We start from the raw sequence: 16,161 nt of genomic DNA on the forward strand, positions 1-16,161 counted from the left end.
TTTTAATTAATTACTGCTATGGCCTAACTAGTGAAATTTGTATAAAAAAAAGATAATTTTAAGGCAGTGTTTTGGAATTGATTGCTAATATTTTAAGGAATTATACACAAATTTCTTAAAAGAGCAAATGATTATTCATAACCATTGGGTCACATACAGCTGTCCCCCACTTTTAAAATGGCTGCTACACCCTTGTACCACTTTCATACATTTACTATGAGACAATCAAATAAATGAAATCAAACCATCTATATGCCTAAATCCACAAATAACATGTGGCGTTTAAACTTTCAGTACATGCAAAATTACTAACATGTTTGTTTCTATGTTTGTTTATGCACTATGAACAGCAGCTACGCTAATTATTTTCTTTAGTCTTTATTTCCACCTGGGGATACAAATCCCGAGGGCCCTAGAGGTTATGCAGTGCCATTTATGCGATAGAAGACCTGAAGAAATGATGCCAAGGTATCTATAATCCTGAACCAGGCCATATCCTGAGCTAATGCTCTGGAGGTAATGGAGGAGTGGAGTGCATGTGACTGATTCCTGAAAGACCATAGTGACAGACGAGTCCCCGCATTGATCCTGTGGGCCAGCCTGAACACCCGCCGGTGGCCTACCACTGAACTTCAACTCTGAAATTGGCATATTACTAGAACTTCTATGTTAAGCTATATTGACACAATCTACATTGTAAAAGCGCTTTATAAATAAACATGAATTGAATTGAATTGAATTGAATTGAATTGAATTGAACTAACATACCATCCACATAAAAAGGGATTCTCATGGTGCGGTTACCAAGTTCATTCCTTGCTGTACAGGAGTAGATCCCAGACACATTAGCAGTTTTCACCACCAGGGTACTTACAGTCTAAGAGGATGAGAAAAGATTATTAGAAGTGTAAATCAAAATATTCTTTAACCAGGAATAAAACAACATTTCACATCTAATAACTCACAGAAGGCATTTCCATGTCCCATGTAATTTCCTCATACACATTTAAAATGCCAGGCTTAATATTGTTACCATTCAACTGGAACTCATTAATAGCCTAAGTAGACATAATAATAATGCAGGTTTTTGGCAAGAGACCAGATTACTGAGCTCTGTTTTCAGTTTCAAACTACATCTGTTTTCTTGGCCGTCACATCAAAGGTATGAAACACTCTGGGTGTATTTCTGGAGCAATATACCCATTTATCAGTTTACTTCCTGGGGTTCACAGACTGTTTATACGACTTAATTGAAACTAAAGAAATACAGCGTTGGCTCTGAACAACAGGTATTTTAATTGTTTTTCTGTTTTAGTTTGTAAGGGCATACAACAGTCATATTTAATGCAAAAGAATTTTTTACAAAGCTTAGAATTTCTCTTGTACACAACATTATACTGAAATGAGGTGTGGAGCTTGGTTAATGTAAATCTGTGGGGCTGATGAAGTGCAATGGCATGCCGTTGTTTAGTCTTACAAGAAGCTGATTTTTTAATTGGCACACTGCACAAAAATATACCTGAGAAAGCAGGCATGTTTCCATCTAATTGCCTTACCAATCTATTTTAACTGAAATATTGGTCTGAAATTGAATATCAACACAATGTTCACCAGGCTCAACCTGTAATGATATAAACCATTAATGTATTTCAACCTTTTCTAAGCATTTCTCTAATGACCTTGTCAAAAATTTAGTGTGACCTTCTTACTTAATCTTTAAGTGGCCATTTCTCATTCTGTGGTTAAAAGGCATCATTTGAGATGGACCTTACCAGCCTGTTGTTCATAGAGCAGGGAAATTTATATGAGGTCACAGAAAGGAATTCACTCTAAACAAATCCAACCCTTTTAAACAGGCCTTGTTATCACTGACCGCTGTGCTTCACCCCTGCCAACCATCATCTATTTGTCACAAGAGCCTGTAAATGTAGCTAACTTTAAAATTTACACCTATTCCGTAGTAAGAGCGGACCTCCTTGCGCAAGGGAGGCTAGGCATGATCGGTTTTAAATGACATTCCTACTGTGAGAATATACCGTGTCGCATAAATCTTGCTGTAAGAAAAGACATATTTCCATACCGCGCACAAGGCTATAGTTTATACTTTGTGATTGTGACTTAAAATCATTCATGGCTTAGAGCTGATGGTTTGCATTTGGTTTATTGCAGTTGTATGCAGTTGTATTGACCTCAAAGTACAGTCACAATGAAGTGTAGAGGAATGCTAAAAATGAAAACCTGCGCTTCATTAGGTTTAGGTCGAGTGGTTTCAGTAATAAGGCCTCCTGGGATGTTTTCCATAATGTCGGCTGTGTTCACTGTAACATTTGGCAGCACTTGCAAAGGATGACAGAGTGACAGATATAAGAGCTCTGACTGCAACTACACACAATCTAGCAGTGGGGATTCATTCCTGGGGTGATAAGGTCAAATTAAATCAAGCACTTGGTGAACTTGGTGTTCGCAAAGCTCACTTTTTTGAAGGTTTGAAGGGACTGCAATGACTGCTCTGTGCGTGTTTAAAGTCATCTTATGTGTTTAAAAACATGCGTCAAACAATCAACATTCAGTGCGTGAACAGTCCTAGGAGAAAGTTCTGTTTATGAAGACTTTACTGGCTTCATTGCGCTCATTGAGATTGACTGATAAATATCAGTATAAACTGTGTCCTGAGGCACCACTCAAAGCAGCAGCTGCCCTGTTTACTGGCCTCTGTTCTCCACTGAAGGTGACTGAAGCGTGATATAATTCACAGCACATCTAAATGAGCCTCAGCTATTAGAGAGAACACACACATGGTCACTTGCATGCGCACAATGAATGCCATATCTCAGAAATCTGTTGGCACTTTAGCCAAAAAGACTACCGAGGCAGCACTATTGAAACATAACGCAGATTGTGTTGCCTCTTTAAAGTTTTTTATTATATTGAGATCAGTTGTCTCAAAATGTTTTCCTAGAAAGACAATTTGGTTCTGTGAATGTTCAATGGAAGTTATGAGTTTAAATGGAAGACAGATGTATGCAGTACATCCAATTTTGATTCTTCCCTTTTACGAATCAGCATTCCTTTGCATGAAATTATAAGCTGCCTGCAGTATTTTGAGGTCAATTATTTTGTTCCAAAATAAGGCTGAAAGAATCATTAATCTGGATTAGCAACCTAGTTTCAATGTTATGTAAAAGCTTACATAGCTATGAGTGACTTGCAAGCATTTGAACCAATGATTTTACAATTAATTATTCCATTTACAGTCTACAGTCATTTATTGTCAGTTTACAGTGCATTTTTGCCTTTATTCTGACAGGACAGTTTGATGACAGGAAACAAAATTGGTGAGAGAAAGGGGTATCGGATTAGAAAAATCCTATACCCGAAAGTCAGAACTCAAACTTAAGATGCCCACAATGCTTTTGCACTATACACCCACAGGCCACTTTATTAAGTACGTATGTCCAACTGCTCGTTAACGCAAATTTCTAATCAGCTAATCACATGACAGCAACTCAATGCATTTAGGTGTGTAGACATGGTCAAGACGATGTGCTGCAGTTCAAACCGAGCATCAGAATGGGGAAGAAAGGTGATTTAAGTGACTTTGAATGTGGCATGGATGTTTGGTGCCAGACGGGCTGATCTGAGTATTTCAGAAACTGCTGATCTACTGGGGTTTTCATGCACAACCATCTCTGGGGTTTACAGAGAATGGTCCGAAAAAGAGAAAATATCCAGTGAGCAGCCATTCTGTGGGTGTAAATGCCTTGTTGATGCCAGAGGTCAGAAGAGATTTGTCAGGGGTGCGTTTCCGAAAACCATCGTTAGCAAACAAAGGTCGCAAGTTGTGTCGCTACAAACATAGTTTGTTGATTTGGCATTTCCAAAAATCGTCGTTCCAACGAACATTCGCAAACTGCGTCGCAAACTTGTGTGCTTGCAACTACACCTCTAGAGCTGTAATTAGAAGCATAGTTCCGGCTGTGTTCTATTTCCAATTATCGCACCCCAGATTGGTTTGAGCTGATAGAGCGACAACAGCAACTCAAATAACCACTCATTACAACCGAGGTATGGGGATTTCGCATCATATATGTGCAGCTGATAAATCTGCAGCAACTGTGTGATGCTATCATGTCAATATGGAGCAAAATCTCTGAGGAATATTTCCAGTACCTTGTTGTCTATGCCACGAAGGATTAAGGCAGTTCTGAAGGCAAAAAGGGGTCCAACCGGCACTAGTAAGGTGTACCAAATAAAGAGGCAGGTGAGTGTATATCTGTGCACTGCCCACTAGGCTAATGCACCAACATCTGTTTTTTAACTAACAATTAGTTTTTCCATTTTCCAGGTACACTTTTTATGTTGTCAATAAGGCAGACATTATTCTGGGTCTTCTAGACATTATCATAATTCAGTGACACTTAGAGATGCAACTGTAGCAGTACTCAATCAGTGGAAACAACTGATTCAACTGTAGAAATGCACATTCTCAGTTTTTTATCAGATAAGTTAATAAATGCAAATGTCAGCATGACAGCTTCAGTGATGAGATCTGTTTCATGTTAAAAGATTTTTAAAGCTTCTGAACCTTCATCTCATGTTAGTGTACATTACTTGAACAATAATTAAACTAATTTTGACAGGATCACGTGCTTATGGTTGAACACGTCTGGTCCCGCAATTAGCCTACGATTGATCCACCAATCAGATGATTCCTAACTTACTATAAATAACCAGAGTTTCTTATCTCAGTATCTTTGTCTTGAAGAATCACCCCCACCAACCCCTACTTCCCCTCCTTTCTAGATGAGCGACACGGCAGCCCAGTGATTAACACTGTTGCCTCACAGCAAGAATGTCTCTGGTTAAAGTCCCTAATAAACCAGTCGACATTTCTGTGCAGAGTTTGGTCGTGTGGGTTTTCCCCGGGTTCTCCACTTTTTTCCCACAGTCCAAAAAACACACAACCTAAGTAAATTGAACATACCAAATTGACATCATAGTCAAGCTCTTAGCAAGCCATATATCTCTCCTTAGCCATCCCTATATCTGTCATTAGTCAGAAATAAGTCGGGTGAGTTCATAGAGATCTACCTAAGCTCAAACTCCCTTCTCACCCTGCGAACGGGTGGGAGCCCAAAGCTCGAGGATTATTACCAATCATCTTAGATTATTACCAAACAAGCTTATTACCAATCATCAGCTAAGTGTGAACCTTTCAATCTATAAGACACAACTAATAAGGAAAAATAATAAGTAGATCTTTGAGGGTAAAAACTTTTACTAATAAATGACTAAATAATGGACATAATACATACCCGGTTTTTACTTTTTAACAATCCAACCTTGCTGTTGACATCCTTTATCGGATTTTGGGGATAATGGTCATCAACGTTTTCAATAGGAAGAGGATCAGTGTAAAGTTTACATCTACCAGACAAAAAAGAAGAAAAATAATAGTTGTGAAATACAAACAGAAAAATTGTGTTTCTTTGGGGGAAAAAAGCAAACTGTTGAGCAATGAATAAATTAATGTCGTTCAGATACATTTATATTTTTCCACTGAAGACAAAGCTTCACAGACCATGATGATATTTTTTTCTGAATTTGATCACCATTTACAGCAAATCATGTGTTTTATGCCTTCAATCCACAGGACAGCAAAGACCTGTTTTGCATCAATCTGAGTGGAGGAACAATTGGATTAATGAGAGTCGAGGTTGGAGAGGAAACCACAGCGTGACAGGAAGGGCTGAATCATGCGTCACTGTTCAAAGGAAACACCCCCACACTCTGGACGGCTGAGATAAGGCTGAACCCAGACCTCCATGGTCAACAAGGGACAACTGATAACTTCTCACTGCTCCTTGATTAAGAAGACCTTAGAGAGATCACCTTCATGAGCGCAATAACGAGATCTCTAACGCTGGACCCTTCCAACAAAACACTGATTTAATGGACACATAATGGTTATGTACACATCTCAACTAAAATATGACCAAACAGGGGATTCACTCCCATAACTCCCAAATCTTGAAGAGTGAACGTGTTTCTCCTTTGGTTGCTTCTCAAAAAAGGAATTTATTTAAATTGGGTAAAATAAAAGAGGAATGGATTTCTTCCAAGTAGTGCATTGCAATTACCCTCAAATGCTCTCATTAGCTGTTGAAAATCAGGTCTTCTCCCCATCTATATTATGAGCTGTTGTGTTTGCTGCCATCGCTGATTACATTTCAAACAGCCAAAGTGGTATTTTGGCACTGTGGTACAAAGCCTGAAGTATTTTTGTCGCAAATTTGGCAGCACTCTTCGACAAATAATTACTCTCAATTACGAGAAACTCTTGTCATGACACACCAGTTTAGGGGACATCTGCAGCGGTCATAAAAGTTCACTAAAAGCCTGGCATTTACACTGGGATACTCTTGCCTTCAGCACAATCCAAGCCTGGGGAATGAAACTAATGAATTGCCCTTGCATTTACAGAGCCAATAACTGCGAAATGTAGCTCTGGGGCTATTTTTCATCGATAAGCATACTTTATTTTGGACCCGTGTCAAGGAAACGGATGCAGATCACTTGAATAATGAGAGCTGTGGGTAAAAGCCAGCATTCATCATTTATGTTAACACCTCAGCAAGAAATGAGATCTGCTATGCAGGAGTACGACAACTGTTTATGGAGCCACAAACCCAAATTTGTGGAAATTACAAGAATAAACACGCCATATTTCATGTGTTTGGAAGTTGTACAATCTTCATCTGTTATAAATGCAATTAGATGATGCATATGAAATCAGAAACAGTAAATGAGCACATTGGTTGACCTACTCCGTAAGATCTGCACTGGGGTCACACGGCTGCCAAAACCAGGTAATGTTCGGCATGGGAATCCCAAACGCAGTGCAGGTGAGCTTGTGCCTCTGATCATATCTGTAGGTCTGGGGGCCTGCTGGAGCCACGTCCTCCTCAAAGATCTTTGGCTTCACTGTGTGCATATACAGAACATTAGTTATTTAAATAGTCAGACCCAGAAAATAATACAGATCATTCACACATCATTTAAAAAAACTTTCACCTTATAACTCCAATAAGGATGAGTAAGAATATTCATGTTTACACAATAAATTCTATACAACTAAGAAAAAAAAAGAGCAGTGTTGCTTATATTGACCTTTACAGCAGTGCATCTGTGCTCATGAAACAGCATGTTCTGAAGATTTCAGTATTCGATGAATGATGCCTAAAATAGTTTCTTAATTGCAACCAGAAATCTCAAAAGTTTGTTTTTGACCTTGGTTTTGCTTTTGGGTCTGTAATGATGTCATTTACTGGAGTTCAGTTTGAGGACAGAGAAGCATTGAAATAACTATTTTATATTAGACCAGAGGCAACATGGCAGCTCAGTGGTTAGCACTGTCACCTCACAGCAAGAAGGTCGCTGGTTTGAGTCTCGGCTGGGTCAGTTAGCATTTCTTTGTGGAGTTTGCATGTTCTCCCCATGTTTGTGTGGGTTTCGTCCTGGTGCTCTGGTTTCCCCCACTGTCCAAAGACATGCGGTATAGGTGAATTGAATAAATTAAGTTGTCTGTAGTGTGTGTATGAGTGTTTATGGGTGTTTTCCTATACTAGGTTGTGGCTGGAAGGGCATCCGCTGTGTAAAACATATGCTGGACAAGTTGGCGGTTCATTCCACTGTGGCGACCCCTGATGAATAAGGGAACTAAGCGGAAGGAAAATGAATGAATGAATATTAGCCCAGAAAAGGTAACTATACTTGTGTACAACATTGGAGTGGCAGGTTTCCAAATTTTCTTGATAAATCTGGGAAGCACATTGCTATAATCTCAGCTCTGACACCACATACCAGAGATGAGAAATGCATAACAGTTCACAGGCTGGCTCACCAGTTCTCTACTTCCTGTGATATCTTCTGTGTGTTCCCATGTTCAACACAATATAAAAAATGGTAAAGAATTTCACTGGGGGGCGGCACGGTGGTTAGCACTGTCACCTCACAGGAAGAAGGTCGCTGGTTCGAGTCTGTGTGTGTGCGTGTGTGTGTGTGTGCGTGTCTGTGTGAGAATGAGTGTGTATGGGTGTTTCCCAGTACTGGGTTGCACCTGGAAGGGCATCTGATGCATAAATCCTATGCTGGAATAGTTGGCGGTTCATTCTGCAGTAGCAACCCCTGATAATCAGGGACTAAGCCAAAGGAAAATGAATGAATGAATGAATGTCACTGGGTTTGCTCACATATAATAATCAAATTAATTATTTCTATTTTGATTTCTCAATTTCTCAAATAATTACAAATAATGTCCGCATATTTGCTTAAAAGTGTGTACAAATTTAAAGCAATATGAAAGTTTCCTAATTTATGGAAATATTGAAATATATAGGTTTAAGATATAAAATACAAACTGAAGTACAGATAAACGAATTTGTCATGGTTTTTAAAGCAGAAAAGAGTAAAAAAGATTTCAAAGAGTAAACAAACTATATTTGAACATAACAGAAATCCATTAATTTGATTGTTTATGTTTAGTTATGGCATCTCTATTTAATCCACATGTATCAAATCCAATTCAAGGAGAGTCGCAGCTCTGCATGATTTTGCTTTAACCTTAAACACACCTGATCAAATTAATTGAGTCCTTCAGGCTTGTTTGAAGACTACAGGTAAGTGTGGTAAAGCAGGGTAGGAACTAAACCATGCAGCGCTGCGGCCCTCCAGGAACTGTATTTGACACCTGTGTATGGTAATGTATATACCATGATGTGCAATTCATATTGTTTTTCAGTGCATTACCTCTGACTTCAAGCTTGTAACTGATGTTTTTGTAGAGACCCCTCTCCTGGTTTGACAGAGCGATAGTGAAAATCCCAGCATCCTTCTGTCTCACTTGTTTTATGGTCAGGTTGTAGCCTGCAGTTTCGTAACATGTGGAATTTTCAGAAATGGCAACTCCATCTTTGTACCTATACAAATTGACAGCAAAATGATATGATAAATCTAAATCTATTACTATTAGCTGCTTAAGCATGACATTATATATTGCATGAATCCTTGTTGTGGTTTCTTAGACATATCTCTTGTTTTTATAATGCAAAGCACAAACTTACCATAAGACTCTATCGGGTGCAGGAACAGCATTGACCCGAGGTTCAAACTGCACCCTTCTACCTTCTATAGTAGAGGTGAATTTACGTTTATTATGGGTCACATTGAGGAATGGATGTTCTGTAGAGAGAAAAATCTATTAAAATCCATTTAAACTCATAGCAAGAGTGTTTTATTGCAGTGTCACAACATCCTCACCATAAACAATAACTTTGGTTGACATTTGAAGCTTTTTAAACTCAATTGATCCTGTGCACATGTATGTGCCCTTGTCCTCCATTGTCACATTAGGCACGATTAATGCTTTAGACATCACCATGATCTGGGCAAGTTGGACCGGTGTCGTGCTAAAATGGTGAGTACGATTGATCTGCAAACACAGAGGACAAATATCAGATCAAGTCTTACAAAACGGCAGTTCAAATCAGATGACTGATGAATGTGTACTGTAGTCATCTAGTTAAAACTCAGCATCTTTAGAAAGGCTCTCAGTTACTCACCCGCCCCTTATGAAACTCCCACTCAAAGTGAATTCTGCCATTGTAAGTGGTCTCTGCAGAGCAGTTGAGGATCAAGGTGTCACCAACCAATACTCTTGGTCTTTCTGGCTCGATGGCAAGGTTTTTAATTTCCATCGCTACACAGAGAACAGGACATCAATTCAGGTTACATCATGAAAAAGGCTTTTGTAATTTACTATGTAATTGCATAACTGGGATCTTCCTTGTATTGTTAAGCAGTTTAGCAATTAAAATGACTTACTTAGCCTTTTAAGTAAGTAGACTGATGAAAATTCTGCATTGTCCACCCTGGTCATGCATGTAATTAGATGATAGCTGTCAAAAGGTTTTAAAGGGACCGTGAAACCTTTTTTTGGATCCCACTGCACCCCTATTCTCACATCATCTGCCATAGAATTCATCTGCTGCAAAAAGGAGAGATTTCATGTAACCTTCTTGTGTGAAGCTTTTATGGCTGATGATTACTAGACAATCCAGTAATGACTAAAACAGAACCAAGTTAACTGTATACACTATTTCACTTCTTTTGTTTGTTCTGAGTCCAAGTGCCCTGCTAGAAAAGAAGGGAAGGAAGGATACAGGAAGGACGAATGCCACACATCTTCCAATGGCAGGAAGGTCACATAACTATCTGTGCCATCTGGCTTAGAAGTGTTTATTCATGGCTAAGAAAAGTGAGAAATGACCATAGGCCTGTTACATGACCACTGTAGAAAAAAACACTAATCTATAGATCTAATCTATAGGAAATAATCTATAGATCTTGATATGACTTCAGTGGTTGTAAGAGAAAACTTGATGACCAATCTGATGTTATATAAAATAAAATAAAATTAATAGCTTAAAAAATATAATAAAATAAAATAACCAAATAAATAAAATAATATAAAAAAATGAAATAAAATAAAATATAAATGAATAAAATAGCATAAAATAAAAAAATACAATAACTAAATAAATAAAATAACAATAAAATAAAATAAAAAAAATAGCATTAAAAAATTAAATTAAATTAATAACTAAATAAATAAAATAACATAAAAATGAAATAAAAATAAATAAAACAAAAAATAAATAAAATAGCATAATAAAAATAAAATAAACAAAATAACATATAAATAAAATAAAATAAAATAAAATAAATAAAATAAAATAAAATAAAATAAAATAAAATAAAATAAATAAAATAAAATAAAATAAAATAAAATAAAATAAAATAAAATAAAATAAATAAAATAAAAACAGGCAAGCTGGACTATTTTTCTCCCTGGTCTTCCTGGACATGATGCATAAAAAAATATGTTTTATTTATAGCCTGAGCTTCTAATTTGAGTGAAAAAACAACAGCTCAAAAACTACCTTCCTGTTCTTACAGGGAAGCAGACAGAGTGACTCCCGAGCCTCCTTGAGCTTCCCTGAGTATATGGCACACTGTCTCTATCTATATACGTAGGCTTATGCTTTTGATGGGTGTGAGAACCTCTGAGATGCTCAAGGTCCAATGCATTCTTCAATGTCAGATCATACAAAACAGTTTTTCATGCCATCATTCCAGAGCCACAAAAAGCAGGTAAAACATTCACCTTCACCATATGCAGCCTTAAATTATATGTGAATATATTTACGTTCAGTGAGTTCAAATACAGTGTTGCTAGCATAAAATACTTACAGTCTCAAGGATAACGTTTTGGTTCGGGTATGTTGTTCTGCAGGGGACCACAAAATAGGGATCATTTCGATATGCAAAAAGCGGATGTGGTAAACTGTAAGCCTCCACAAATGGATGATGGGGATCTGTGATTTAAATATTAAACAAGACAAAAATACAGTGAGCTCAAATTAATATACAAATCACAAAAACAGAGCTTCGTTTTTCCTGAACTGTTATGGCTGAATTCTAGACTTTAGGCAATGCAGACCTAGATCAATTAATCATTCCAGATAAAGTCAGATCACCTTTCTCATTAAACAGCAAACAGGACACAAGCCGCAGGATAAAGAAACTGAAACAGCTTGGCAGGAGGAGATGTTACTGTACAGCAATGCTGTGAGATTGGCGTGATTAAACAAACAAGATCTTGTGTGTGTTGACAGTGTCCATGTAATAAAATATGTTTTTTAAACAAACTTATCTCGCATAACATTGGAATTGCATAGTGAGAGGAACCAGGGGACTATCAGGTATTAAAATGGCTGTTTGTGCAGCAGGCTTCAGAGGAGGAGGTCTGCTAAATAAAACAGCTGCTGAGCCAAATACTTGGTGAGCTTTGTTGTCATTTTCACAGCTAAAGTTATCACAGAGCAGTTCTTTTTGGAACATACACTACCATTGAAAATTTTATGGTCAGACTCTTACAAATGTTTTTGAAAAAAAATAATAAAAATTATGCTTTTTATGTTCTTACATTAAAAAATAATTTTCAATTAAAGAAAAAGGTATTCATGTGTATACAAAACTGACTTTTAGCAACTTTTTATCCAGTCTTCAGTCTCACATGATGATAGAGAAGTCAGTTTAATGTACTGATGGTGTTAAAGAAAAGAAAAAAATTCTATATAAAAAAAAAGATTCTTTGATTAATCTGGTGTTTTATTAAGTTTGATTTATTTATTTAGTTTATCATAGAGATGTCAGTCTAGGCAAACTTGAACAATTTGACAAAAATTGGCATCCTTTTATCTGTTACCTTGAAAAAAAACCTTGTGGAATAACCAATCATGTCAGTAATATTTTAATATGCTTTGTCATCATACTCTGTCATTTAAACAGGTCTTCATAAACAAGTTGCCTTGTTATGTGGGTGCTTTTTTTATATATATTATTATGATTTTCTTATTTTGTTTTTCCTTTTCTTTTTTCTTTGTTTTGCCTATGTTATATGTGGACAAAATATGCAAAACAGAGAATCATTTTCTTTTCCCTTTAACAAAACTTATTTGACATTTTTATAAGAAATTTCTTTATAAAAAACTCAGATTCTTTGATTAATCTGATGTTTTATTTATTCAGCTTTTGCAACATTATAAATGTCTTTAATGTAACGTATGATTTATTAATTTATTGCACTCTTGCTGAATAAAATTATTCAAATTAAATAATAAAAAGCTACTTAAAGTACTTCAGAAAACTCCTTAGTGCACTTCCTTAAAACTTTTAACAAGTTGTTAAGTTAAGTTGTTGTGAGGCACGGGAAGACTCTAAGTAGCACGCCAAACAGGAAATTATCAAAACCTAGCCTTCCAGAACAATCCAACTCCGTTTCAACCTCTAAAGACATCAGCTTAATATAAAAGGTTTACTTTTTGTGTCACTGATTTTCTATTTCCAAGTATTGTGACAGCTAGGTTCTGTCTTGCAGACACGGTCCACTTCTCAGTGATTCAAATCTTCTAATTGAGCGCTGTCTAGCTGCATAACTGCTAGCTCCATTGCCTAGCTAACTGGTCTAAGGTTTTGTTGTAGCTTCAGTGAGGTCTACAATGAGGTGAAGCCATTACTTCATTTATTTCTTAGAGTAGTTCCAAGCCCCATTTTAAATAGAGACCTCAAATTTCTCTTCTGGCACATAATTAGAAAAAAAATGCAGTGGCCCCTTTATTTATCCAGTTGGGAAACCAAAATCCATGATGTACACTTCTGGGCAAAACAAAAGGACTTAGCCTAAGATGAGAAGGTAACAATTAGTATTTTATTAGTAATTTAGTAAGAATTGCACATATTTACAAAATTATTTGAAAATACAGAACAGCCATTGTCTTTTCTTTAGGGGTGTGTTCTTAGTTCAGTTCTTATGGTCTGTCTGATCCATACCAAAACAGAAAATTATGCTTTTATCCCTGGATATTGGGAGATATATATATATCTGGACTTTATAGGGATATAATTTTTAAAATCGAACTTACCAAGCATCAAAGCAATGCTGTGTGCTAGTCTACATGCTCTTTGTGTGTGCACATCTGTATTTTAATCAGTTGAGAACTTGTAAATAGCTTATAAAATGGGTTTATGAGTCAAAACAGTGCCTGAATGACTCTTTTTCTTTGGAGGTGCTAGACTCATCTTGTCATTCAGGTAGGTCTCATTCCTTTGGTGTACACCAAGACGCTAATAAACAACAGCATTCTCACTTACTAAACTGAACTGTGGTAACAGAACTATCACTCATAGGTTCTCTTTAATTTAAGTGTAAACACACCAAATTACTAGGTATTATTATTTGTGGGCAAACTTGGAGACAGCTTTTCAAAGAAAAGAAAGTCAATGTTGTTCAAGTGAGTCAGCAAATAGTTATAGTTATATGATTAAGACGAATTAATTTAAGACTAATTCTTCCCTACAAGGTTCAAGTCTGGAATAAGACCAGTCAAAAAATAAGCCTGATGAACCTTTCCATTTTGCTGACCAGAGATTTATAAATATGCTGAAACCTGCTGTGATAAAGATACTTTGTGTATTATGTCAAAAAGTCTCTCATCAGATTGAAATAGCCCTTTGAGTTGTTTACCAACAGGAATCTTTATATTAAGAAAATATTTCGGGTCAGTGTTAAAAAGTTAGTATTCCTAAAATCTTACCTTTAACAAAAACATATGTGGACACTTCATGATCGCTGGACTTCTTGTGACTGCATGTGTAGAAGCCAGTGTCGTTGTGCCTCAAGTTCTGTATGACTAGCTTGCTGCAGTGCTTGTGCAGTCTTTCCTCACATGACTCAATGCGTACCGATGACACATTTCTGCTAGCCAGCCTCCAGTGCAGAGCAGTTGATCCTCTATTGGAAGTCACACCAAAAATAAAACACCACAAATAAACAAAACAATTTTTAAAAAATGTTATTCATGGCATAATTTACAGAACTAAAAGACAAAATCATATTTTTTTTTTTACCAGAAACCACACACAAACACATCCAGCAGCCGTTTTGAATTTACTTAATTCAAACACAACCATAAAAGTAACCTAACCAAATCAACTGCACATGATTTTTGACATACTGAGCAGCACTTCCTGACTATGAATAAGGGTTTAAAAATCTGTTTAAAACAAATAATTCCTCAACTGATACTACAATCACTCGGTTAGCACTAAGGCTAAGTGGTTAGCACTGTCGCTGTGTGGAGTTTGCATGTTCTACCCATGTTTGCGTGGATTTCCTCCAGGTGCTCCTGTTTCACCAACAGTCCAAAAAAACATGTGGTATAGGTGAATTGGACTAAATTGGACATAGTGAATGAAAGAGTGTATGGGTGTTTCCCAGTGCTGGGTTTCAGCCAGCAGGGCTTCCACCCCTGCTGAAAAATCCAGCTTAAACCAGCCTAGGCTGGTTTTAGCTGGTTGACCAGCCTGGTTTTAGAGGAGTTTTGGCCATTTCCAGGCTGGTTTCCAGCCATTTCCAGCCTGGTCTTAGCTGGTCAGGCTGGAAAATGGCCAGCTAAATCCAGCTAAAACCAGCTTGACCAGCCTAGTTTAAGCTTGACATAGCTGGTTTTGGCTGGGCTCCCAGCCTGTCTAGGCTGATCAAGCTGGTTTTAGCTGGTCATTTTCCAGCCTGACCAGCTAAGACCAGGCTGGAAATGGCTGGAAACCAGCCTGGAAATGGCCAAACCCGTCTAAAACCAGGCTGGTCAACCAGTTAAAACCAGCCAACCAGCCTAGGCTGGTTTAAGCTGTTTTTTTTTTCAGTAGGGAAAAACATATACCAGAACATATAACATATACCAGAGAAACTGGCAATTCATTTAGCTGTGGCAACCCCTGATAAACCAGGGACTAAGCCGAAGGAAAGCGAGTGAGTGAAAAAAAATCACTTTTGACTCACATCAAATTCCGATTCAATATTCCCAGGATATTCTGTTTATTTTGGAACATTTAACATGTAAAGCTAGTGTCCGACTTTCACATGGGAACAGGTGTTTAGTGAATAAAGTGTCTAAATGACATGTTTGTTTTACCAAGGGAACATTAAACAGAGAATCCCAGCGGAGAATCAGACATATCTCACATACCAGCACTGCTGCCACCAGACTGGTGGGTCAAGCAACTTCGGTCTCAAATCTCTATCCAGAGCCAAAGACAGTATCAGCTTTTGGCTCACACATGGCCTTGTAGGGAAGCATTACATTAGTCAAGCTTCTTCAGAGTCAGCATTCCTGGAATGACTACAATAGTGTGCAATGATCTCTCATGTTTTAGAAAGCAGCCTCTTAGTCCACTTTTCTCTCCAATAATTGGATATTTTGGGCCTATACTGCTTTTCTTGACAGTCCCTCATCTCATGCAAAACAAAAGCAAATGTGCTTATATTTGAAGGGTGATGGTGTGATTGCAGCATATTTGGACAGACACTAGCTGCACCCAAAAATTAAGTCTTCATTTAATCATCCTCAAGATAACATGACTTTTTTGAGGGGTCATACAGATTTAGAACTATATAAAAGGTTAAAGTATTATGATAGAATTAACATTTTTAAATGAACAGCATTTTGGGATTAAGATACTGGTTTCCAATATGAGATATTG

General features: G+C 37.2%; 1 protein-coding gene across 1 annotated transcript in view; it reads right to left on the reverse strand.

Annotated features, from left to right (window-relative positions):
• The window catches only part of kdrl (kinase insert domain receptor like), a 64,022-nt gene that overhangs the window by 34,635 nt on the left and 13,226 nt on the right, over positions 1–16,161 (reverse strand). Inside the window, exons 3-12 of the mRNA XM_056471767.1 lie at positions 14,217–14,413; positions 11,311–11,435; positions 9,883–10,045; positions 9,621–9,757; positions 9,319–9,490; positions 9,123–9,240; positions 8,809–8,978; positions 6,828–6,984; positions 5,316–5,427; positions 769–877 (exon numbers count right to left, since the gene is read on the reverse strand). Of these exons, the coding sequence (XP_056327742.1) occupies positions 769–877; positions 5,316–5,427; positions 6,828–6,984; positions 8,809–8,978; positions 9,123–9,240; positions 9,319–9,490; positions 9,621–9,757; positions 9,883–10,045; positions 11,311–11,435; positions 14,217–14,413 (1,460 nt within the window). The remainder of the gene's footprint in view (positions 1–768; positions 878–5,315; positions 5,428–6,827; positions 6,985–8,808; positions 8,979–9,122; positions 9,241–9,318; positions 9,491–9,620; positions 9,758–9,882; positions 10,046–11,310; positions 11,436–14,216; positions 14,414–16,161) is intronic.

This window comes from Danio aesculapii, chromosome 14, assembly GCF_903798145.1.
Source record: "Danio aesculapii chromosome 14, fDanAes4.1, whole genome shotgun sequence".
NCBI lineage: Eukaryota > Metazoa > Chordata > Actinopteri > Cypriniformes > Danionidae > Danio > Danio aesculapii.